Below are 26460 nucleotides of genomic sequence, written 5' to 3'. Positions count from 1 at the left end.
CGTTCAACTTGGGAAGTCCTTGAGTGGAGATTTCCTGTTCCTTGGTCAGCAAGCTGCCAAGTTCAGGTCAATTAGAGATGAGTTTGATCCTGTATAGCTGTCGACGCATCCGTGCCTATTCGTGCAGCAAGTAGGAGAGGCCGCAAACTTCTGAACGTCCCGACGGAGCGATGCGAGGACCATGTGAGTCGCGACTGTTACATGATGCCAGAGTAAATCTTTAACTTCCAGATCCGATTAAAATAAAAGAAGAATCTGTTAACAATTTCCGGCAGCAAATCTTTGCCGTGTTTCCGATCACACACACACGCATTGGATCACCTTCCAGCACTCCTTCCTCACGTGCCCAGAATTACCTCATGTGGCTTCACGAAATATCAACGCCAGTAGTACTCCTTGATCTCCGTGCAGCAAGTTTAACCTTCCATGCCCCACGTGATGTCACGATTAGCTTCCTAGATTTCTGTCACGGCTGTGCTTCCGGTTGATCAACGCGCAAAACTTCCAGCAACCTGCAGTGCGGCGCGCTTGCCGCTTGATTTCTCGGTCCACATAAATTATTCAGCAGAACGATCCAGCAATTTGTACTAGTCTGACTCGATCCATGTGCCCCTTTTGCTTGGACATATAAAAAGTACTGTACGTACCATGAGGTACAAGATTATGCTGAAATCTTTGGTTGTCAACTCGGACAATTTCCGATTCGATATCTGGGTATCCCTATCCATTATCGGCGATTGACTATAGCTGAATGGAAACATGTTGAAGAGAGATTGGAGAAACGTCTGGCTAGTTGGAAGGCCAAACTTCTGTCCTATGGGGGGCGATTAATCTTGATTAATTCCGTCCTTACCAATATGGTTCTCTACATGTTATCATTTTTTCATCTCCCAAAAGGTGTGCTACAGTGTCTTGATTACTTTAGATCAAGATTTTTTTGGCAAAGTGATAGTGAAACCAAGAAATACCGTTTGGCTAGGTGGAATGTCTTATGTCGACCAAAAAGCCAAGGGGGACTTGGTATCCAGGATCTAGAGGTCAAAAATATTGCATTACTCAGCAAATGGGTTTATAAACTACTCACTGAGGATGGAGTTTGGCAGGAAATCATTCGTAATAAATACGTGGGTTCCAAAGCAATCTCCCAAGTCTACTGGAAACCGGGTGACTCACACTTTTGGAGCAGGGTGATGAAAGCTAAAGATTTCTTTTTCCAATTCGGAACGTTCTCGGTCAGGGACGGCTCCCAAATTCGATTCTGGGAAGACACATGGTTGGGGAACATTCCTTTAAACGTGCAATACCCAAGCTTATATCGGATAGTTAGACACAAGTTTGTCACGATTAAGCAAGTGTTGGGTCAAGAAAACCCAGATATTTCTTTTCGTAGAACGCCCGTTGGACCTCGTTTGGCAGCATGGCAGGATTTGCTAACCCGTTTGGGAGCAATTCAGCTGTCTGAGGAACCAGACATCTTTCGTTGGAAATTGCATCAAAGTGGAAAGTTTTCGGTAAAATCCATGTATGATGCATTGGTACATAACGAGGTTCCAATTGATAATCGAAAACTGTGGAAGCTTAAGATCCCTCTGAGAGTGAAAATTTTCCTATGGTTCTTTAATAAGGGGGTTATCTTAACTAAGGACAATTTGGCACGACGAAATTGGCAAGGTTGCAAAAAATGTGTTTTCTGTCATCATGATGAGTCGATTAAACACTTATTTTTTGAATGCAAGTTCGCACGATCTGTTTGGGCCATTGTACAAATAGCTTCCAATTTATATCCCCCACGTAGTGCACGTAATATATTCGGCAATTGGTTGAGGGGTATAGATAAACAGTTTTCTGCTCACATTCTTGTGGGGGCGGCTGCCTTATGTTGGGCATTCTGGCTCACCAGGAATGATATTGTTTTTAACCATGCATCTGTTCCTTCTCCTTTGCAGGTTATCCATATATGCTCGCGATGGCTCCGTACATGGTCTATCCTGCAGAAGCCGGAGGACAGAGACCTTTTTTTGATGGCGTCTACCAGGCTGGAGCATTCTGCCCGGGAAATTTTCTACCCCCATGGTTGGCGGTGTGATCTTCGGATTGATTCAGTACCTTTATAGGCTGGACTTTTTATTTTTATCTTTTATTATGGTTCTTCGCCAGACTATCTAGACATTTACTTTTGCGAACTTTGGCTGTGTGCATCTAGTTATGCAGAGGCCGGGTGATTTTTTTTGATGCGATTGTATCAACTCGATATTTCAATTCAATGAAAAGCCCTTTATCGAAAAACGTACCATGAGGTACACCTAGCTATAGGAAAATTGCTGAATCAAAGAGCAGATCTGAAACCAGGCAGACTGCATGCGTGGGATGCGATTGTATAAGAGAACCGATCAACATACGAAGGAGAGTACGCAGCGGAATCAGATGCGACCGACGGCAATCACGACGACCGCGGATAGTTTGCACGGGACTAGGTTAGAGCGATCGAACCTTGCGCTGATGCCAATGTTGGATTTTTTTTTTGGTCTACCCCCTAATTCCTCTGCGCTTATCCGTGGTGCCGCTCACAATTCACGTATCTGAGGCTAGGGGGTAGGAACCTTCTTATATTGTTTTTTCAAAGAGTCCGCCTCTTATACAGATATAAGATTCCTAATCTTTTTCACTAATTTCCGGGATAGGGTCCAGATCAAATTACCAACCATGATCATATTTGTCTGTTTAACGGATTCTACCTGTTTTGTCCCCGGAGCACGCGCTTGTGAGCAACGCGCCATAATAGGGTGTAAATTCCTCTAATTATGTAGATCAACATTAGGGCTGTAATTTAACTATACGATCTAACTCCTTCCAATCATCAGTGTACCCGGGTAGTCTTTCCAATATAAATACTATATTGTATTCTACTGATAATTGACTAGCTTCCTTAAGCATACAACTTAAGTATGTTCCAACAAGTGATAATTCCATGCTAAACATGTAAAGCAATTTCATGTACAAATACATGTATAATTCCATAATGAGGTATTCTAAATATTTAACAATTCCAGGTAATTTGAATATAGTTGCAGGACACACAATTCCAACAGTAGTCAAGCGCACCAAGAACTACCAGGCGTCCTAACGACTAGATAGGAGAGTACGGCAAGCTGGAGGAACAGAGGAGACTTGTGCATGTGTAAACCGGTGAAGGACTCCTCAAACATCATATTCACGAAAGTCAATTTGTGGTGCTCTCACGGAGAATGTCGTTGCGCCCCTGCAACCTGCCGACTTGCCTTGCATTTATGTACTTCCGTTTGACACCTATTTCCAATGCTACCTATTCCCATTCCCGATACTCTCTTTTGTGATGTTGTTAGTACCAAGCATTTTCTGAGACTTGTGACGAGAGTCCTCGCATCCCAAATAACCTGCATGACAAGTTCCCTCTAGGATCTCCTTGAGAACATCCACCGCGCCTTTGTCCGCCGCACGAATCCAAGCCCATGCTTTGTACTGGCTGACCACAATATCGCTCTCGTACACCTCCTGGCGACCAATGTCTTGCCCGACCCTCCGAACCTGACATTCATACATTTCAATATAATATTGCTTATGTGACAGCTAATTAATAAGGAGAGAGAGGTTTGTGGTAACTTAGGTAGTTACTATAACATCACGCATTTCAAGGCATAATGAGTCTATAGCCTAATAAATGAACTATTTCATGATACCACTCATATGTTACTATCCACTATGAAGGTACTAACATAGACTAGTAACATCGGCAAGTTACTACTCTATGTTACTCCCCACTATGAGCAGTCTAAGTCATCTTACGTTGTGCACCGCGATCAAGGCGGAGAGAAAAACGAGAAAACTTAATGTCTTTTTTGCTAATTAATAGCATTGCGTGCAATGAACTAACCACTGCATGTCATGTTTGGTAGTCTCAAGTCATTGAAAGCATGCACGGCCCACATCTCTTATTGGTTGATATGTCACAAAACAAGAAACAAGAAGGAAGTTAATGTACCGTGCTTAAGTGTTTTGGGATTATTTGATTTTCGTAAGGTGACTTACATACCTAGACGGAGGGAGTACCTATCATCCTCGCTTTAGCGTATTTGGCCGAATTTGTTTTGTAGTAATATGAAATGTTTAATTATTTTTCATGATTTATGAGGACTATTCCTTTTTATCCTTGTGTGTTTCGGGCATTTCTTTCTTTCTATTAAAATGAGTAACAAAAATGGGTTAAACACAACCATGGCAATGTAGGCAATTGAGTAGAGACCACAAAATTAGTGGTTAGTACATTGTACCAACTACGTGCCAAAACCAATTTCTGAACTACATACTTCAAATTCGGAGGGGAACTTTTGGTCTATGAGCGTATATACACCCTATATGGAAAAATAAATTAGTAGTGTTCAAAAAAATAAAAATATATTAGTAATTAAATAAAATGTCAAAAAATTCTGAAAATATTTTTGAAATAATCTTGACCTTCCATTGTACTTGTAAAAAAATCCACAAAAAAGAAAAAAAATGTTGACTTCTTTTAGAAAAAACAAAAAAATCGGCCAAAATAGTGTGAATAGTGACCTATGATAGCAAATAAATTTTGTTTTGTTTTTTGCCCTGAAGTCAACTTTGGGTTTTTATTCGCGAAAATTTCTATAATAGTGCAAAAGAAAATCAAGTTTATTCTAAAAAACTGCTAAACTTTTTTGACTTTTATTTTAATTATTAAAAAATCCCCATATGAGGTGTATATACACCTAAGAACCAAGCGGTATTTCCCCTCCAAATTCATACTAAATACTAGTAGAAAATATTGGCCCCAAGGGGTGGTTGATCAATCGTGGTCGGTAAGTCCTCTTATGATTTTCTAAAAAAAAACGATGGTAAGTCATGCTAGTATATCTTAAAGTTAGTTATGTCCAGATTGGCCGAATTACAACACTACAGGAATGCACTTACAATGCAAAACAAACATAGAGTTTTCAAGGGGTCTATCTAAGCACATCAAGAGTTCGATGAAAGCCACAAGGCGTGGCAACGACCACGTAGCAGAATACGGCAAGCAGTAGGAGACGTGTGCTTGTGTAAACTGATGAAGGCTTGAACATCATATTCATAATAGTCACCTTGTGCTCAGCTTTAGGAGAGGGCCCCTGCAACCTGCCACCTCGCCGGCTGGCCCTGAATCGTCAGATTCAGTGATGTGTTTTGACACCCTTTCCCAACACCACCCATTCCCATCGAAGATACTCCCTTTTGTGATGCTAGTGCAAAGATTACCACCAGCATCAACATGGTGATCAGTGGCCCTCTTTCTCTTCTGACTCAAACCTAGGTTGTCATGCATACTACTCCTACATATTATATACTCCCTCTGTTCCAAATTACTTGACCCATATTTATCTAGACACGGATGTATTTAGACACTAAACAAGTATAGATACATCTGTATTTAGATAAATTCAAGTCAACTAATTTGAAACGGAGGGAGTATATGTATATATATAGGCTAGCCAACTTAAATGTTCCTGTCTGATTTTACTAGAGAACTCAAATATATGGCTTCATTACACACATCGTTGTCTCTGTACTTTGGATGGTTCAGATGTATAAATTGAACAAGCCTCCGTCCATGTGGCGTTAATAACTCTTGGCTGCTCTATCCAGCTGGATACATGCATGCCGCTGCAAATATCATGGTGGGCATATAGTGCCCGTCTGTATAGCGATGAGGCAAATCTTTTATCTCCGTTTTGAAGAAAAAACATACAATGCTCTGCCAAACATTTCAAAAAACTTAGAAGATGCTGAAATGGACCTTGCGCTTACGGTTACAGTGATTGGTGATTGCATGAGAGTGCCCATCATTGTAAATGTCCTAAAGTTTTGTGAGCGAGGAGCTGTCCAAAGCAAATGAAATTGATCAGAATCAATAAGCAAGGTTGCTTGGTACTTCAGTCCATAAAAGGGGGAAAGGCCTATGTCAGATTTTAAGTGTGTGTTCCCATGTTTCGACAAGGTTTTTGACCCTTTTTTTGCGGGTTAAACGAGAGTTTTATTTAATAGGGAATTGTTTTACCCTCGTTTTGACATAACAGACAAAGGTCATCAGGACCTGAATTAAGCCAAACAGCAGTACACTGATCAATACGCCCCATCTGTACCAGCATCAACATGGTGATCAGTGGTCCTCTTTCTCTTGTGACTCAAACCTAGGTTGTCATGCATACTGCTCCTGCATATTATATAGATGTGTGTATATATAGGCTAGCCAACTTAAGTGTTTCTGTCTGATTTTACTATAGAACTCAAATATATGGCTTCATTACACACATCATTGTCTCTGTACTTTGGATGAACTTTCAGATTTATTTTTTTATGCAACACTTATTTTAACGTATTTCATCCTGGAAGTTACACACTTGTGCATTATGTCTCTAAGTATATGTGTATTTGTTTTCAATTTTTTGATATGTGCAAATTCAAATTTTGATCTTTTGAAATACGGCTTCCATGGAGGCGGAGCTCCATTGAGCCTTTTCGCATGTTATGCCTGCATCAAGTTGGAGGTTGGTGTATAGTCTATGGGTCGGCCCTCTAGCAGTGGTGATTCTACTCAACAGGCTTCAATAGGCTCTAGCCTACCCTCAAAATTTGCCACACACAAATGTTAGAATATAAGTTGGGTTAAATATAGAGATAAGAAGTAGAGATTGAATAGGTTTAAACCATGTATTACTTGTCCTCTACTCCAAGTCTCTATCCCTCCGTTGTACCTCAATATATACCCCCACAAGGGTCAGATCAATACAACAACAACAAACATTAGTCATCCTACATTTTCCACATGATATTAAAGCGGTTAGTCTCACGACGCCGATCCTAGGACCTTCCTCCACCTCCGCAGCGCGCCGCCCCCGGGGGCGCGGCACCCGACCATCAAAAATGAGTTCGGTTCATTAGATTAGTTTAGATCAATATCTTGATTTTCCTTCTGATATTTCTTCTTTAGCCAAATAAAATTCGGCGATCTCCAACCCAGCAGCCGGACGGCGATGGAACGGCGCCATGGGCGCTCCTCCGTCTGCGGCACGCGGCATCAACCTACGATTCATGATCCGTCGTCGGCTGCCACACGCAGCAGTGACCCCGTGAGACGCGCGCACGGACGGGTGAGGACCAGATGAGATCTGCCTATGCAAAGGTCACCGATCCATGCGCTGGCCGCTAACCCCGCCATGGAGCAGTACGATATAGCCAGCAGCCCAGCAACACATGCACGAGCAGATGCATGTATCAACACCAGCTCATCTACATCAAGCCCGTCCAGCCTTGATCGATCGGCGCGAGCATGTCTGTGCAACAACCAGCTACGATCCGATCAAACCGTCGACGAGCCAGCACCGACTGCAGCGAGAGGCTACGTTGCACGACGCGTCGTTCTCGGTTCACAGGAGGGCGTAGATCCTGCAGTGATTTCCATCGCGTACGAGTACACGGATCTCCCGACGGGAGTTAATTGCACAGAAATACCACAATTGGGGCATTGAAAGCAGATTGGTACCACTTTTGGTAATTTTTACATGTCAGTACCAAGTCTGGGGCTAGCCGTTACAAAAAGTCTAAACCGCGTATAAACACGTATTGATGGGGTATCTGACCAGCAGGGCCCGCCTGTCGGGTGCCGATGTGGCATGTTTTTTGCAGAAAGCCCCCTTGCTTCGCCGGCGCGACTGTTCATCGTCTCCACGCGTGGCGATGCCCGATCTAGATCGAGGGGAGGAGCCCCTCGAGCCGAGCTTCTTTGCCTCCCGTAACCGCCGCCCCGCCCCCGGCCTCCACCTCGCCTCGCTTGCTTGCAGCCGAAGCAGGAGAGTCAGCGGGACTTGGCGCAACTCCGGCAACAGGGAGCGGCGAAGGGCGCGGGAACCGATGGATCTAGACGACGACTCGCGCGACGGAGGGCAGGAGGGGCGGCCTTGGTCCTCTATTCATACGACCGAGAGGGAGGAAACAAGGAGGCCGCGAGGGGACCTGGTCGCCGGCGATGGCTGCTCCGGCGAGGCGCGTGGGGCGGGGTCGACACGACCCTCGGGCGGAGGCGGATGGGAGGAAGAGCCCGGCCACGAGGAGGCGGCGGCGCGCCGGTGAGCGAGCTGGGGAGCTCGGGAGGAGGGCGAGGGGTCCTCGTGGCTGCTGCTGCTCGCCGGTGACGGCTGGGGGCGGGGACGGCGAGACCCTCGGGCAGAGGCGGCTGGGAGGAGGAGCCCCAGCACGAGGAGGCGGCGGTGTGCTGGTGAGCGAGCTGGGGAGCTTGGGAGGAGGCGCGAGGGGTCCTCGTGGCTGCTGCTGGTCGCCGGCGACGACTGGTTTTCCTCCCCTGCTGCGGCTGGTTTTCTGTGCGGGGGGAAGGGAGGGGTGTTTATGAAAAAAAAGTGCCACGTCGGGACCCGACAGGCGGGGCCCGCCGGTCAGATGCCCCGTCAATACGTGTTTATACGCGGTTTAGACCTTTTTGTAACGTATAGCCCCAGACTTGGTACTGACATGTAAAAATTACCAAACTTGGTACCAATCTGCTTCCAATGCCCCAATTGTGGTACTTCCGTGCAATTTACTCTCCCGACGGCGCAACCAGCAACTCCTTCGAATCAGCGGTTCAGCACCGAGCTACCCATCGCCAAGCGCCAACAGCCGCGTCGACTACACTCACGCAAGGAGCAGCAAGGAACACGGCCATGTGCGCATGCATACGTGCATGGCCGAACTCACAAAGACGTCCATGCGTACGCGCATGGCGTGGAGCCTTGGACTTCAGCCACGCGCCTTTTGCAAGGGTCGAAAGGCAACGACACGCAGGTCTCTGCGATCCGCACATGGGAACAATCACCATTGTGATCCGATCTGGCCGACGACCACAACACCTAGCCGCATGTCACTGCGGCGGCGGACACCGGGAAGGCCCATAGGTTTTTGACTTCGAGGCACGCGCACGAACGCGATTTTCACCAAGCCGACTCCATCGACCTGTACGACTAGCCTGGCTGCCAGCCAACATACTTCATCGAGCACACCTATGAGAAGCGACCTCAACATGCACTGTCCACACGCCAGACTGGTGTGGAACAAGATGCAATCTTCATGGACTTCTCCGACACGGCACGGCATCGACACATCGTCGCCGTGAGGGACGCCTTCAAGCATCATCATCGTCGACACGCCGCTGCAACGCCATTACCGACACTTCATCGCCAAGGTCTTCATCAACATGGTCTTCACCAACATCTTTCTTAACACACCGCCGCCTTGTCCACAAGATGGACACCTAGCGTCCTCTGACAGAGTTTTCTGCAAGACGCGACCTCGACGACGGCATTGACCGCGTCACGACGACGGCAACGACCGTGTCATCCACGACGGCACGACTGCATCGACATGGCGTCACTATAGTGACGACCCTATAAGGCCACACGGTTCTGGCAAAACCGATGTGTGCTCGATGGGCCTCCTCCGGTCTTGGAAAAACCGACGGACTCATCGCCGACGGCACCCTCTGACATCCGCAAGGTGCATCGTCCACGTCTGCAGCTCCGTCATAGCGCATTTTTTTGCGCATCCGGCTTTGTGCGGCTTCATCATCCACGACGACTACACCATCGACCACGACTACATCGACCACGGCTACATGACCATGATCGGCTACCTCGACATTAACATTAATGGCTTGGTCTACAGCAACACATCGGCAACAACTCCAGTCAACAGCGTCTGCGTCGTCACCAGCGTCTGCGTCGTCACCAGCGTCCACGCCACTCTCGCTGTGACCGCGGGAGGGAATAGAGGAGAGTCCAGGGAGGCACCAGAAGGGGACGTAGTCACCACCCTAGGTGCTGACCCATCAGCCATTAGAGACGCAGTTGATGATGGTGCAACGGAAAAGACAACAGAAGCACAATACTTCAAATCCAGTCGTAATCATCCGTTTCACTCCCGCTACGACTGAGGGAATGTTAGAATATAAGTTGGATTAAATATAGAGATAAGGAGTAGAGATTGAATAGGTTTAAACCATGTATTACTTGTCCTCTATTCCAAGTCTCTATCCCTCCGTTGTACCTCTATATATACCCCCACAATGGTCAGATCAATACAACAACAACAACAAACATTAGTCATCCTACATTTTCCATAACAAAAACACCACCAATGGTCAGCACACTAGTAGTTAGATGCAGCGCATAAAATGGCATCCAACACCAAAAAAATTAGTATCCTTGAAGTTGAGCCTGCCCTGAAATTACGTCCTATATTGGCCACTAAGGTGAGTGTGTATCATTGCTTCATAGATAGATAGAAAGGCAGTACAGGGGGTGGAGAGCCTCCAACACGTAAACCACTAGGTGCGCGAGTCTCCGAAGAGCAAAGGAAGGGGATGCTCGGCCGAAGTCCTTACAATTCACTTTTTTTAGCAAAAGAGGGTTTCCTCTTCGATTTCCATTAAAGAAACCAGCGAAACAGCATCCGGATATGTTGTTATCACGCACGACTTAAGCTAATCCTATTACATGCCGGGGGGGAGTCTCAAAGTAAACCATAACCAAGCAGAAGCTACATAAAGAAAAGACGCCCGGGGTCAGGCCCCAAAGGATGAGTCGCACGCGCAGTTCCCCTGCTTCACTTCGCTGGAGCGCCAAAAGAAGAGAGATCTTCATTTTCTTGTCACTGCTGAATACGAAGAACCCCAAAACACCGACCTTGCGCAGCCTTGTAGGCATCACTTGCTACTTGCACGATGAGTTTTGCCCCCAGCATCAATATTTTTTCCTCTGGGTCCCTTTTCTGCAAAATAGCCCAGTCAGAGATCCAACCACAAAGCATTTTAACAATTCCCATTGGGTCAGAAATCTTATTTCTATCAAATACAATATCATTTATGCATCTCCAAATCGCCTATAACAGCACTGAGACGCCAACCAATATAAGCTTCTTACTATCTTTCTGGAAATTTTTAAGCCAGTTTCTGAGACAATCATCAAGGTCTCTAGGAGTACATTCTAAATCAAACACACATCTTACTAATGCCCAGATAATTTTGGCCACCGAACAAGAGAAAAACAAGTGATCAATTGTTTCATCCTTCCCGCAGAACACGCAATGTTTATCCCCTTTCCAACCTCTTTTTAGCAAGTTACCCCTAGTAAGAACACTTTTCCTCGCCATAAGCCATAAGAAGAATCTAATTTTAGCAGGAACTTTAATTTTCCACATGAATTTCCTGGGGAACCTCACATCAGTCGTGATCAAATATCTGTATAAAGACTTGATAGAAAACTTTCTATCAGTGGTCAGCATCCACATAGGTTTATCTCTACTCCCATGCATCAGGACTTCCTCACATCTCACTTTCACACTCTCCCAAAGTTGTTCAGTGTCACCATAGAGTGATCTCCTGAAAGTAAAACCACTCTAACTTTTATCAACAGCCTCTTTAACTGTTATCCCTTGATCATTACTGATAAAGAATAAAGAAGGGTAAGCCTCCTTGAGAGGTTCATCCCCTACCCACCAATCTTCCCAAAACCTAGTATTTTTTCCATCCCCCAATTTTTTCTTAATATGTGGGTAGAAGTATTTTCTCACTTTCAAGATATTAGACCAAAACTGGGAGTCCCCATTTTCGTGTTTGATCCCAGAGAGACATCATTCTCTATTTTCCACAACCACTTAGCTAACAAAGCAATGTTGAACATTTCAATGTTGGTAATCCCCAGCCCCCCTTGCTGTTTTGAAAGGCAACAAGTTTTCCAATTCACCAGGTGGGACTTCCTTTTATCCTCTTCTGATTGCCACACCATCCTGGCTCTGTAAAAATCCAATTTTTTTTCTAACTCCAGCTGGTAAAAGATAAAGGGACATCATGTATATAGGAATATTGGACAAGCAGGACTGCACCAAAGTGACTCTACCTGCAATGTTTAGTAACCTACCTTGCCAACAGGCACATCTTTTCTTAATTTTCTCAGCTACATTCCTCCACATTTTATTACCAATTCTTTTGTTGGACACCGGTGAGCCAAGATATTTCAGGGGTGTCTCTTCCAGGACCTTACAATTCACATTACATTGATAATAGATTGTAGCCATGTGGCGCCGGCCTTAGCCCAAGCACGCATGTCATCCTTGATGGAGGAAACCAGATCGGCAATGGGTGTCTCTGTTTTATCGAATCTTGTCGATTCATTGTTTGTTTGTGTGGATTATGTTTGTTTGCATTGTTTTGGTCTACCACTCTGTCCGGCTAGCTGCTCACACAGGCCATACCGAAAAATTGGCTGCCATTGTTTGGTTTGTTGCAACACACTGTCAAGCAGGGCATCAAGGATAGATAAAGAAAATATAGTTAAAAGAAAATATAGAAAACACCAGAGAGTGTACTGCCGATACATGGAACACATCAACACAAAGCATAACATGAATAAACCAGCCATGCTGACCAGAAATCCCTAACTAATTCAGCAACAAGGACATGTCTTAGCCCATGAACGAACCCAACCCGGCCAGCAAATACAAAATTACAAAAGTGAGCGATATGATGTGAATGTGATACAAACTTGCCAATGAGAATGAAAAACTACGCGAAAACCAGAGCAGCCAAAGCCAAGCTCGCGGCCGCTCCGCCGCGCCCCCTGACTGACCACCCGCCGGCGCTGTGATCCAGCGGCTGCCCCCCGCCGTTCAGCAGCTGGTTCTGCTGCTGCCCGAACACCCTCTGCCCTTGCCCATGCTGCCCCTGCCCGAACGGGAGCGGGCCATGGCCGCCGCTGATTGGCGCCACCGCGCCCGGCGCCGTCGGCGGCGAGCTTCCCAGGGGAAGGTGGTGCGGGTGCGGCGTGCCGTGAGGTGGTGGCGAGAATGCCATGTTGTCGTCGTCCGATGAAGCTGGTGGCGTGGCGATGCCCGCGCCGGGAGATGACACGAGTGGGGGCGTGTCGACGGGCGGCGATGGCGTCTGAGGCGGGACAAAGGGGGTCGGAGGAGCTGGAGGTGGTGACGAGTGCAGAGGCTGGTCCGGCGACTCGGGGATCGGGTGCCTGACTGCTGGCGGTGGCGACGAGTACAGAGGCTGGTCCGGCGTCTCGGGGGTCAGGTGCATGTCCGCCGGTGGTGGCGACGAGTACAGAGGCTGGTCCGGCGTCTCGGGGGTCGGTTGCATGTCCGCCGGTGGTGGAGGCAGCTGAAGGTCCGGCCAGTCCGTTGACGGGTCAGACAGCGGAGGCGGCGGTGGCAGCGGCAGGTCGGGCAAGTCGGCGGAATCGTCGTCGTCGTCAGCTGGCGGTGGCGGCGGCAGCATCTGGTCAGGCGACGTGTCAGCTGCTGGTGGCGCCGTTTGGTCTCCGAAAGTGAAGCCCGAGCCCCACGGACTGGCGAGAGTCGACGTCGCCGACGGCGGCGGGAGCACGTCCTCCATCGAAGGCGACGACACCGGCAAGGCCGCGGCGCCGCACCTCCGCCCCGTCCACGGCTCATCCCTCGTCCTCCACACCGTGACGCCGTCCCTGCTGACGATCCTCATATCTCCGGCGCCGTCGAGGCTGAGCATCGCGGGGTCGGAGTCGACAGCGGTGTCCCACAGCGAGTGCCCGCCGGCGAAGAGCTCGAGCCCCACCGGCGAGAAGGCCAGGTCGCAGGTCTCGGCGCCGCCCACCGGCGTGCATTCCGACTCCCACACGCTGCTGGTCCCGCCACCGCCCCCCTGCTGCTGGACGACCTCGATGTAGCACACGTCCCCGCTACCGCCATCGCCCACGGCGGCGCGGCGGAGGTACGCGGCGAACGACCCGGAGGGGGACGCGAGGAAAGGCTGCGCTGCGCTCTGGCCGCCGTCATCGGCGTCGGCGAAGGCGGCCGGCGCGACGGTGGCGATGATCTGCTGCTCGGTGGTCCTTGCGATGTAGCTGGAGAGGACGGCGAAGGCGCCGCCGGAGAGCCGCAGCAAGAGTAGCACTAGGATGGCAAGGTAAGAAGAGGCCATGGCGATGATGGTGTGAGGAGCTTGGCGATGGGTGGTGTAGGGTTTTAACGGAGGTGGAAGAGGGTTTGGTGCAAGCTCAATTTGTGGAGCAACTCCAGTGTGTAGTGGGGTAGTAGGAGAAAGGTGTGCGTTGCATGGAGTGGAGAGCATCTTAGTCCAGTTTGGCTGTTTGGGATATGATTTCAAATTGAGATGCTGCGTTCAGTCAGATGGAATTTTTTGGGTGTGCTCACCTGTTCCAACAGCTAGGGCATTAGATGCATTGGAGGTCTCTAACCTTGCTGCCACCTCTCCTTAAAAATATTAACACTGAACAATTCAGGATACAGCTAGTAGTTTTATGATGTGTCATCACTGGATTGACAGAGCATTAGGCCATGAAACCTACTCCCTCCATTTCTAAATATTTGTCTTTTTAAAGATTTCAAATGAACTACCACATTCGGATGCATGTGGACATATTTTAAAGTGTAGTCACTTATTAAAATCTCTATAAAGACAAATATTTAGGAACGAAGGGAGTACTAAACTACTACTTTCAATCAGCAGATGGTCAAACTGTTGGTGATAACCTACCCAGGCGTGAGTGATGCATGGTCAGGAAAAACTTGTGTGTGAACCATATCTGCATCCGAGAAGCATGATACTACACGAAAATGTCCTTCAACAGCATGCAGCATGCAACCACACATGTCCCTCACCATAGCGAGGCGTTCCATGGCCCGCTGTGCAGGCGCCAAAAGCACCGAGAAGACTAACTGGAACATGGTCGTCGAAAATAAGATGTGCGGCTACCATATCCAAGTGCACCAAATGATTACACGAAAATTTTCAGGAGCATACAGGTGTACAGCTTTACTACAGTTCAGTAAGGGAAATCGTTGCAGACAACAACACTGATGATCTTCGGATATGGCATTAGCAAAATCACCGTGCTAGTTGCTACATAAATCCAACGTAGAAACACTTCAGTTCTCAAACCATGCTGCATCATGCTACAAACACTAATCTCCATGGATCGTGTAGCGCTCCCACTTCTTAGTCGGGTCATAGATCTGCAAGGAAATACAAGTGGTTACTTGTCTGGACGAATTTGCCGACAATGCAGACAGATCATCCTCAAGTGAATGAAAAGATAAAAGGGTCGGTGCCAAACCTCCCATCTCGAGGCCGGGAATATGTGTTTGTTCTTCTCGTACCAGTGCCTCTCCACAACCTTCCCCGCATGAGACTGCAACCATCAAGAATGATATTATTAGACATCTGGGTTCTGGAATGCCGCATGTGGGCACCAAAAATAGAAGAGATTGGTCAGTCACCTCATCCTTCTCTTTTGTTGCATCAGCAATGGTACGCACATCCTCGTGAACATCAAAGTGGAAAAGCTGGAAACAGAAATCAGCGTCAGTGATTAATACCTCAACTCATTAGATCGTGAAGAGTTTATATAGAAAACCAGAAGGTTATTGTGTGGTTGAACACGAACAAGTGTCACGTGATTTTCTTTTATACATTGCAGTCTCACCATCAGCATTCATAAGTGCGCTAAACTATATTGAGACAGCACATATGATATTACTGCGCTTTGATGATAGGTGATAAAAAAACAGTGAGCAGTTAAAAGATAACGGTGATGCAAGCCAGAAACTCAAACATCTAAGAGAAGCGTATCAGTTTTGCATATATCCATGTTTTAAAATCTAGGGGAAGCTCCAGAATAACAATAAACATATTAGAGGAAAGAAAAGAAAACAGTGGTAGTTAAGGAACAGGCATTACCGGTCCACTCTTGCCCCTTGCTTTATTAATGATTAACTCGTAGAAGCTGTGTTGCTGTCAAATCAAAATAACAAACATGAAATGGGAACAGAATAAAACTTACTAAAATAAAACAAAAGGCGCAACTTATTGGGGAACAAACTCAAACTTTACATACATGAGGGATAATGAGATCTTCCTTCACATAGAGTAGGTTCTCAACTGATGTTGTCCGTACTTCACGGAACTCCGGAGCAAGCTGCTGTTGAACAGCCCTCAAGAATTCTCCAATAGAGTCACCTTTACGCACCTGGGGGTGTAGAATAATTTGTTTGAAATGTACAGTTCACATCTTTAGAACAATCAAAAGAGGAACAATTTTCCAGTGCTAAAAATGCACCTGGATAGCTCTCCTGTGACCAGTACCATCCCAGTAACTGTAAGTGATTGAAAGAGGTTCATCTGAAACAGGGATATGCTTGTTTATTCAGTTCTGATACAAGAATAATCCAAAAGAGAGATACACATTAGATTAAAAGGTATTATGCTATCAGAATGTGGCAGTACTTTTGATCAATTCTTGCTCACGCGACCACTGCATCTTCAAGCGTTCTCGCTCTGCTTGTTCCTCTGCCTCTCTCTCTCTGAAGTATCATTCTTAGCAAACAGCTTGAGGGTTAAACAAAGCTGGAAACCGACAACCAACACTCCAAGGAATCATAACCTAAAAGATATACCTGTCAGGTAGAAAACTTGTCTCAACTGTGGGATCCTTTCCAAGTTGTTTCTTCTGAGTTTCTTCTGTAATGAATAATGAGCAAAATATTCATACACTGATAATTCATAAGTAGTTCAAAGGGTCTATCCATAAAGAAACAGTGCCGATAGGTCAATACATATCCCAGGGCGCTATGAGCACAAACAGTGAGACTGTAAATAAAGAGAACATAATCATGTTCCGTTGCTATCACCAGGAACCGACCATTGGCTTTGTCTAGTCTAGGTTCAGTTATTTCCAACTTTCCATGCAAGGCCATCTACACACAACTTTCTATGCAAAAACTCAGGACATGACAACAAGGTGACATTGCAGCCTACAGTGGAACCAATCAAATGATTGCTTTGCCTCGTTAGCACTTGAAAGCAAAGTAAATTGCAAAGAAGTACGTGCAGCTGAAGAAAAAACTATTGGTCCACAAGAATTAAAACCTTGCAGATTCGCAAAAAAAAACGTACAAATAGAACACCACGAGTATTGCAAAGAATTGAGGTCAAGGGAAATCAGTGCACATTTTCACTTCCAAAGTAAGCATTACCATACCAGGTATGGAATTCCAAATTTTATGTGAAAGACTAAATACCAATCAAGTAAGGACCAAAGCAACATTTCATTTAGAATGTAGTATTATCATACAAAAATTCCATCAGGTTGTATACTACTATTCCAATTCATTAACATATAGGTTATAGCAACATAGGGATCGTCAACAATGAGTTGTTGAAACGAAAGAATGACTGGTCTAATTTGAATACTAAGACACAACACCAATTTGTGAACAGAAGAGAGCAACGCATACAAAGGAATGACATATGTACTATTATTAAATGAAATTCATCTACAAAGTCTCAGCTGTGCTAGCATATGAAAGAAAGAAAGAAATATGATATCCAAACTGCACGCAACAATCTTGATCACAAAAGTACATAAACAGTCAAACACAGAAAATCCACAGTCAATATGAAAGGTAACAGATGACCTGATTATACAAACTGAAACGATGTATTATTGAGAAAAATAATCACACTAGTAAAGCCAACAGAACATGAGTAAATAAAATGAAAAGGTTGGAACATCATACGGTTCTCAAACTCATCCTCGTCACTTCCGTTCCCAATGTCATCATAGAACGACAAGCGTGGATCTCCCCTCACTCTCCTCTTTTTCCTTTTCTGCATTTGCAGTTCTTCTTCTCTGAAACCAACAATACAACACTTAAATTGGCATAAGGAAAAAAACTAAAGTAAGTTTCTGATTCAGCCAAGCTAGGATTTCAAACTCACTCTTGTTGCAATTTTTGAAGCTTCTCTTTCTCTTCCTCCTCGATCTTAGTTCGTATGTTAACCCTCTGCTCAGGCAATGGGTGAAAATTAAGTGAACAAAATTTACTTTGCCCGGGAATAGACAAGGAAAGGTACATAAATGGTCTGTCTATTACCTTCTCAACATACTGCTCCCTCGTAACTAGGCCGACAGTTTCCTTCTTGAATGCAGTCTCAAGAATCTGAAAATCACAATTCCTAGTGTTAGCTTGTACTAAAATACAGCTCCACGGTATACATTTACACAGCACTTGCAAAAACCTCTATAATCCTGTGAAGAAGCCATGTCAAAGATCCAATGAAATAACTCCACTCAGTGACTTAAATTAAAATACATACATAGAATTCTGAAAAAAGAATCAGTACTGCTAGTTCTGGGTATTCCTAAGCGAATCATTCAAGTGCCAAAATCCAACGTGCAGGTCCTACACCCTCCAGGATTTATCAACTTCTCATCAAATCCAACAAAACACCAGCCGAACAATACTGCAAGGCATCGACCAACACTGTTTACCAAATATATAAGTACCCACATGTCCTTCAAGGCTATAAACTTACATCTTCTGAGAGTGCAGTTATCCAAGTAAAGCTAACTATGCCATGGCAACCACAACAGATAATTCTCCAACAACAAAAGTAACAACATACCACAGGGCTGACAAATCGAGCAATTACCTACTCATGCCAAAGCGCACCCAAATGTCTCTATTAGTCCAACAGCATCTAAATCGAACTCCGCATGCATGCTAGTAAGGGAATCCACCAGCAAAAACAGACGAAGATTTGGTCGCGAGCCAAACCCACGATGGATGCGGCGACGATTTTACCTCGGAGGTGCTGGAGCCGAACTGGAGGAGGCCGGGCTGCCCGTCGGCGTTCTTGTTCTTGAGCTCCTCGATCTTCCGGCGCTCCGCCTCGCGCTGCTTCTCAAGCCGCCGGATCTTCACCGCATCCTGCGCGGTGCCCACGTACCCGTCGCCGAACCCCGACATCCTTCCTCCCCGGATCTCCCCGTGTTGCGGCCTTGCCCGAGGGAGTGGCGGTGGGGGGTGGGGGGTGGGGGGGCGAGCGTGAGCGCCGCCGCTGTCCGACGGAGAGTGGAGGCGGCGGCCGGCGGGAGGTCGGGTCGCCGAGAGTGGAGGAATAGGGCGATTTCGGGAAGGCCTCGATCGCGGAGTCTATGCCTCGCCTACTGCGACATATACCACGCGATCGCCACCAGGGCCACCCGATCTAGGCCGGCCCGGATTGAGGTCCAGACAAAGAGATGACAAAACTCTTTCTCTCCCGTTAGCCTAAGAACTAACTCCAACGGACCGACCCAAACGGACGGCGCTTTTATCCGTTTTTTGTTTGTTTGGATCGGCCCGGCTGATACAAATGTCTGGTGTTATGTTTGAATCGGTGCGAGCGCCCAACGCTGGCCCGACCCATTTCGTCGGCGCGCCAAAAAAAATATTGCAAGCAGTTTGAAAATAAATATATGCATTTAATTAAACATAAAAGCCGGCCATGAATGCCGGTGAAAGTCCACATTACATTAATAAAAACATTAAAAACAAGATGACGCGCTGCCCTAGGCGTTCTCATCGTCGACTGCGTCTGCGTCGGGACCAGTGAGGTCGATCAACGTCGGCGCAGGGCCGGCCGAGGGGAACGTCGTGTTCCAGACGGCGGTGATGTCGGGCTTTACCGCCGCTGCCTGGGCCTGGCGCGCCTCCTCGTCGGCCTCGCGCTCGAGCATCTACAGACGCTCGCCCTCCCAGTGCTTCTCGGCCAGCCGAACGCGGCGCCAGTGGTCGAGGTAGGCCGTCTCCTGCTTCTCCGTCGCCCCGAGCCAGATCGGCGGAGCGCTGACCCACTCGCGCACTACTCTAGTCCAGGAGTAGCGCTCGCGGTAGGCCGGCTCCTCCGGCTCGGCTTTGGGCGGGGACGACGGGGCCACCGGTGGCACGACGCAGTCGCCCGCCGCGGAGAGGGTCATGGCCTCCGCCATGGCAGCCTCGAAAGCCGCCTCGTCCGCCTCCCTCCCCCGCTCCTCCTCCTTGCTCTCCTTGATGGCCACCTGGTAGGCGGCCTCGGCCTCCTGGTCCTCGTCGCGGACGACGAGCGCGGGCGGCGGCAGGCTGTGGTCGATACCGCGGACGCCGCGTCGCCTCGCCTCCTCGTACTCGAAGGCGAACCATCGAGCCCAGTTGGGCGAGTCGGCGGCGAAGTGCGGGCCGGCGCGCTGCTCCAACGTCAGCAACGCCCGCCGACGCCACACCTCCTCCTCATGGGCCCTCGCCGTCTGCGGCGCCGCCGGCACTGGGATCCTCTCTGGATCCAAATGCCAGTCATGCAGCAGCGTCACGTCCGGGTACGGCAGAGGCACGCAGTGGTGCCAGTGCCACTCGGCCTGGTGCAACGGCACGTTGATGCGCTGCCTCTGCCGGGGAGCGCGCGTCGGCGCGGGAAGGGAGGGGGAATGGCGGGCGGGGGCTTTGCCCTTGCGGCTGCTGCCGATGCTGAAGAAGTAACCCATGCTGGCGGTGGCTAGGGTTGTCGCCGGCATGGGAGGAGGGGTGGCCAGATGGGGACGTGGGGCGAGTGGTAAGTGGATGAGGACGGCCCCGCTACACGGCCGGCTTAAAAAAGGACGATCGCTGTCGCTGACGCGTGGGCCCAAGGTGGGCGGTCTTCATAAATTATGTTCACCGTGGCGGTTGGGTGGCCGCCAGGTGGGGACGCGGCAGACCGCGAGAGGACGCGCGGCGTGTCCGCGCCGACGCATTCCAGACGCAATTTTGAGCCGGAAATGGATCGGCGTGGACACGATTTGAGTTTGGGCCGCCACTTTTGTCCGCGCCGACCCAAACGGACACGGGCGGACGAAATGGATCGCCCCATTGGAGTTGCTCTAAAAAGAAAGAAGTATACAAATCACCCCCAAACCCAATCTTTGGGATACAAAATACCCCCTGAACTCAAAACCGGAACAAATCACATCCTCAAATTACTAAAACCGGGTTAATAGCACCCTTTAGTGGTTTCAATCAAATCTTGAGCGGTTTTGTCTCCCCTGATACCGATTAGATCCTGACATGGCGGTCCCATTAGCCAGTTGTCCCCTTGCTTCTCCTCTGTCCTTTGTTCCCCTTTGTCTCTCCCGCAGAGAAAATCCCCACCTCGCCTCTCCTCTCGCCAGTCGCCGGCGCCCCGCCCCGCTTCTCCTCTCGCCTTTCGTCGGCGCCCCGCCCTGCCTCTCCTCTCGCCTTTCGTCGGCGCCCCGCCCCGCCTCGCCTCTCGCCTTTCGCCGTCAACCAAGCAATGGCGTCTTCAGGGATCTCCTCATGAGTCGGGTGTCGACCAGCGGAAGCAAGGGCACGCAGGCGTCGTCGCAGTCGCCAGTTCCGTACCGACATGGCCCAATGGAGTACGAGCCGCTACAGTATTGCCGCTGTGACATGAAAGCCTTGGGATGGATCTCATGGAGCCCGACGAACCAAGGGAGGAGGTACTACAACCGCGGCAAAGCACTGGTATTTTTTTCTTGCGCTTGTTATGCTATTAGCCTCGAGTCTGTAGGAGCAAGTATGCACTGAATGAATGGACTGAAAAATCTTTGTCCCAGTTTTGGGTTTGTAGTACTGAAAAATTAGTATGCAGGGGCAAGTAGCCTCGAGTCCGTAGGAGCATATTTTTTTGGAAATTAGTATGCATTGAAAAATTAGTCGTACTAGTAGAATGCTCGTGCAGTTGCTACGGGCTACAATACATATAATATTGCATTTAAATGTCTTTACTGAAGCCCAAGAAATTGAATTGGTAATCATCTGACCTCAATACAGATGTTTGGTTGTATACCAAATTCGTATTGGAAACACCTGGCCAATTAGTTGTATACGGAATTCGTATTGGAAACACCTGGCCAATTACATGCCGCTTTCGCTCCAACGCAAAGCTCGTTCCAACCATTTGGATGGATACCACTCCATTTTCCTCTTACTTGTCCATCTCCCGCAAAACTTACCCCTTCGACCCCTAGCGCCCAAGAAAAGAAAGAAAAAATGAAAGGAGATCTCAGGGCGACATATGTACCAAGGCAGCGGTGACGCAGGTCTGTTTCTCCCCCATTCGTACCTCTCCTCCCACTAGTAGAAAAAGCACCTAATGTGAGACACATTAGTCCCGGTTTGATTTTGATTCGGTACTAATGGTACCATTAATGCCGGTTCGAACAGCTATGCATTAATGTCGGTTCGTGTTGAACCTTTAGTACCGGTTCGTGCCACGAACCGATACTAAAGGGGTGGTGGCAGGCTGGCGTCAGGCCGGGGCCCCACGATCACCTTTAGTACCGGTTCGTGGCACAAACCGGTACTAAAGGGCTAACCTTTAGTACCGATTCATGCCATGAACCGGGACTAAAGGGGTCTGACCTATAGTCCCGGTTGGAGACACAAACCGGGACTATAAGGCAATTTTCAAACTCTGCCCCCCCCCATGTATCGCATCAATAAAAAACGGGACATGTTTTGAGAGGTAGTTATATTACTACATCTACAAGTTAGGAAAATTTGAAAACTTAAATTTGGACATGTTTTGCAAAAAGTGTAGGAAAAATTTAAAAACGGCTATAAATTTTGCATACGATATCGGAGAAAAACGTATAATATATCAAAAAGTCCAACACGAAAATCCGCATCCAATTTTGACAACCTACAGTCTGTTTGCAATTTTTTAGAATTCTCAAATTCCAAAAGGAAAAAAATATGCCCAAATTTCAGTTTTTTTAATTTTGGTTAAATCTGGTCAAACTACTTATTCAAGAAGTATTAATGTTACTACATAATTAGTCAAGAATATTAGTGTTACTAAATAATTATTTCAATTTTTTGAATTTTGGTCAAATCTGGTCAAACTAAAGTCAAAATGTGGTCAAACTATGGTCAAACTTATTCAAGAAATATTAGTGTTACTAAATAATTACTGTTTTTTAGAATAATAGTTTCAAACTCAAACGGTGAAACATGTGACCTAATGCTCAAGCTAAACTGCTGAGGGTTAATAGGATTGACAGCTTACATTTGTCAGGAAAACAACAAGTGCAGACTTGGAAAGTAGGGGGAATAGAACTCCGAAGTTAAGCGTGCTCAGGCTGGGGGAGTGAGAGGATAAATGATCGGTCGGGAAGTTAGATGATTTGGAATGAGTGATCCACACTTTGAGCAGTTAAGAGGGGTGATTAGAGACTAAATCATCAAATAGTTCAGAGAATCAAAAATTAAAAAAAAACATTTTTTTTCAAAAAAAATTTAAAAAACCTTTTGTACTGGTTGGTAACATCAACCGGTACTAAAGGTCCCCCATACCACGACGTGAGCTCACACCACGTGGTGGGCCTTTAGTAGCGGTTCATGCCGAACCGGTACTAAAGGGGGGGGGGGCTTTAGTGCCCACACTTTAGTGCCGGATACCGAACCAGCACTAAAGGGCCTTACGAACTGGTGCTATTGCCCGGTTCTGCACTAGTGTCCCATACCCAGGTCCAATTGCTCCGCCTCCTCTCACATCCCTCTCAAAAACAGGCTTTCGCTCCGCTTTATAGATAAAGCAACAACCGAAGAAGTACATGCCAAACAATACATGATGGTGAGGTAGCCCTCTCTGATCTGGAGAAATCCGGCACATGCAGAACACACACAATTATGCTACCAACAACAAGTATCAGAAGAACTAAACACCCTCATGCTACAACCTAGCACACCTAAACTCCTCGACAGCGCCCCTAAGAGGGATAGTGGTGCAGAGCGTTGCCACTGTCGAGTCCACACCGGAGAAAAGTCTTCACCCGAAGCCCTGACACGGAAAGAAGAACCACACCGACGTCTTCAAGAAGAGTGTGTCACCGTCGGGTGTTGTCACCGTCGGCGCCAAGGCACAGAGCTTTTGTTAGGCAACTCACCCGTGCCACCACGAGGCCGCCAGAAGTAGTGCGACAATGTCATATCCCCAAATCCGAATCAGGAAGTCGCCCCACCGAGAGAGAGGGCACGTCCGAGCTGCCCCGTCTCAACACCTCTCGTTGTCCGACACAAACCGAGACGGTAGCCACCACTACTGCAATGATGCTTGCCGAAGAGCAACCGCACGGAACGCCATCTAGGGTCGCCGCCCCGCCCACATCACAACGCACTCAACCACGGTTTGAAGAGCGACGACACTCCATATACTCCTAGCCCGGCATCAGTCCCAGAGTCAAGGTAGGCGCTTCAACCGTATGAGTTGTCCACACCTGCATCCCCAGCCAATACCCGATGGACTCGAGGGACACGACTCTGAGACTGTCGACGGCCACCGGCGAGTCAGCCCTGAGCCCTTGGCCAGGCGAGCTCACACGGTGCCATAAATGCATTTACATGGTCACCCGCGCCAATCCGTACACCGACGCAACGCTAACATGACCACCACCACCGAGCACCACCCGGGCCGTGCTTGCCTCACCTACTCGGAGCAAAATCTCCGACCTGCCTCGAACCCAAAGCTGGCCCGCCTGAGCACGAGCCCCATGTCGTCGCCATCCCCATAGCGCGAGCAATCCACGTGCCGGCTGATTTTGACCAAGGAGAAGGTATGGCACTACCACCACACGCACCCCGTCACCAACAACAAACCGTTGCCACCAAAGCAGCACGGGTGCACCAGTGACCCAAGCGACCACCCATGGCTACCTCCGGACCTTCACGTCACCAACAGAGCACCGAGCCACAACCATTCAGCCACAAATTCTTCCCTCGACAAGGACAGAGGGTACGATGAAGACCCGACGCGGTGCAAGATAGGACATCCACGCACAGGGACAAGTCCCGGTGGCCATTTTCCACATGGTCAGCCGTTGCCAGCCGGGGCTACCGAAGGGGCGGCTGCTACCACCCGCCAGAGCTAGCAATTCTAGATATGGGTGAGCCAGGGCACCAAGCGCCCAAGCAAGGCACGACAACACCCGCAACCACAAGACACCCTCCAACCAAGCCCATGCTGCCTCCCACCCCTTCGACCATCGATCAGGACTGCCCGCTTCCTGCGCCCAAGCCTGTCCCATGGAGATGAGGACACCAGCATGCGCGCCACTACTCACCCTGGGACCCCCATATAGCCCGCGTGAACGCACGCGTCACCGACGTCGCGCCCCATGCTAGCGCCATGTCCCTGACAAGTGACCACAACCCGTGCTGCCAATCTCTAGCGAGGAGGAAGAGGGGCCTTGCTGCCATCCATGCTTTGCCTGGCAGCGTCGGAGGCCCTCCGGCGACGGCGAGGGTGGAGGAGGGGAGGGAGGCGGCAAAGCTAGGCTTCGCCAAGCCGTCGTCCACGGGAGCGATGGGGGTGAGAGGTAAGGGACTGGATCCGTCCACATTTAATTAAGTTTGTTTCTTATTTTGGAATAAAATCTGTACGTGTTTGTTTCGGTACAAAGATGGAGCTTTAATCTGAAAATGTTTGATTCAGGATAAAGATGATTCAATCTTCTTACTGATTGTGACTAAAAGAGTAGCTTGGTTCTTATTTGGAAATAAAGCACAAACACCAGGTCATGTGCTACAATTACTGGACATCTATACACATCTTAAGTTAAAGATGATTTGCATCTTTTTATGAGAAAAGAAATGTAGGCATTCATACAATACAAGGTAAGAAGACATTTAGAGTGTTAGTGAGAAAACAAGTGTCTTTCTCGAATAGCATAACATTCATAATTTTCGTGTAATGTACTTTCACCATAACAATCTAAATTTTCTTTTAGCAAAGGTACAAGAAACATCGAGAGTTCTGTTTCTCCTTGGCACAAGGCTTCCTTTCTTCACTGAGAATGAAAGGAAAGGAAGGAAGTCAATGTCAAAACTATTCAGTGGCATATAGGAAAGCAATAAAAACAAAGATCAGAACATCCTGTACCCTGAAGCAAAGTAAGGAAAAGAATTCTATGAGACCAGGTCTCACGCGAGACCCATCCTGATGAATGCCACGTGTCATCTATCAGGATGGGTCTCACCTGCTAACCGTGAGACCTGGTCTCATATAATTTTTTTTCTAGCAAAGTAATCCCCTTCTAAAAGATACTAATAGCTACCAGATTGAAAATCAATTCTTGCATGCAGCTATAATTAGCAAGAAGTTTCAATTTTAAGAAGGTGGCTGAGTACATCACTACACATGTTGGTTGTTAGATGTATAAGTATGACTTACAGAATTATAACGAGTTATATCTTAAATTATACAATAAGCAGTGCCATTAGAAAACATCACACATCACAGATTAAGCTCTACCAATCCGAAATACCTTGAACTGTTTGCTTCATATCTAAAACTCTGTACATAATATATGAATACATAACTGAACATGTACCGTTGTAAATGAAAAACAACGAACGGTATCTGCTTCTAAAAATACAAAATTTAACAACAAAATATCCTGATTTTATAGAACAAAATACTCTGTAGTAGAAAATTGGAGAGGGAGGATCAATTCAGAATGGAACGTTAGGGAAGAAATCAACAAATAAAAAAATAGAATCCGT

General features: G+C 47.6%; 2 protein-coding genes across 3 annotated transcripts; both read right to left on the bottom strand.

Annotated features, from left to right (window-relative positions):
- Positions 1-12393: 12393 nt before the first annotated feature.
- Positions 12394-14210, bottom strand: LOC123104579 (WAS/WASL-interacting protein family member 3-like). The gene has a single exon (XM_044526453.1). The coding sequence runs from the start codon at positions 14189-14191 to the stop codon at positions 12641-12643; it is 1551 nt and encodes a 516-aa protein (XP_044382388.1). The 5' UTR covers positions 14192-14210; the 3' UTR covers positions 12394-12640.
- A 623-nt stretch (positions 14211-14833) lies between these two features.
- On the bottom strand, positions 14834-19033 carry LOC123104580 (protein XAP5 CIRCADIAN TIMEKEEPER). 2 transcript variants are annotated; one of them, XM_044526455.1, is made up of 12 exons: positions 18727-19028; positions 18016-18081; positions 17861-17925; positions 17659-17771; positions 16537-16600; positions 16367-16443; positions 16200-16261; positions 15978-16109; positions 15821-15874; positions 15361-15426; positions 15198-15272; positions 14834-15096 (listed from the first exon to the last, which is right to left on the bottom strand). In XM_044526455.1, the coding sequence occupies exons 1-12, from the start codon at positions 18889-18891 to the stop codon at positions 15046-15048; spliced, it is 990 nt and encodes a 329-aa protein (XP_044382390.1). In that variant the 5' UTR covers positions 18892-19028; the 3' UTR covers positions 14834-15045. The 2 variants fall into 2 exon arrangements, with proteins under 2 accessions (XP_044382390.1, XP_044382389.1); XM_044526454.1 differs by having other exon boundaries at positions 17861-18081; positions 18727-19033.
- Positions 19034-26460: the final 7427 nt, after the last annotated feature.

This window comes from Triticum aestivum, chromosome 5A (assembly GCF_018294505.1).
Source record: "Triticum aestivum cultivar Chinese Spring chromosome 5A, IWGSC CS RefSeq v2.1, whole genome shotgun sequence".
In the NCBI taxonomy this organism is placed as follows: Eukaryota; Viridiplantae; Streptophyta; class Magnoliopsida; order Poales; family Poaceae; genus Triticum; species Triticum aestivum.
This window is presented reverse-complemented; position numbering and strand designations above follow the sequence as displayed.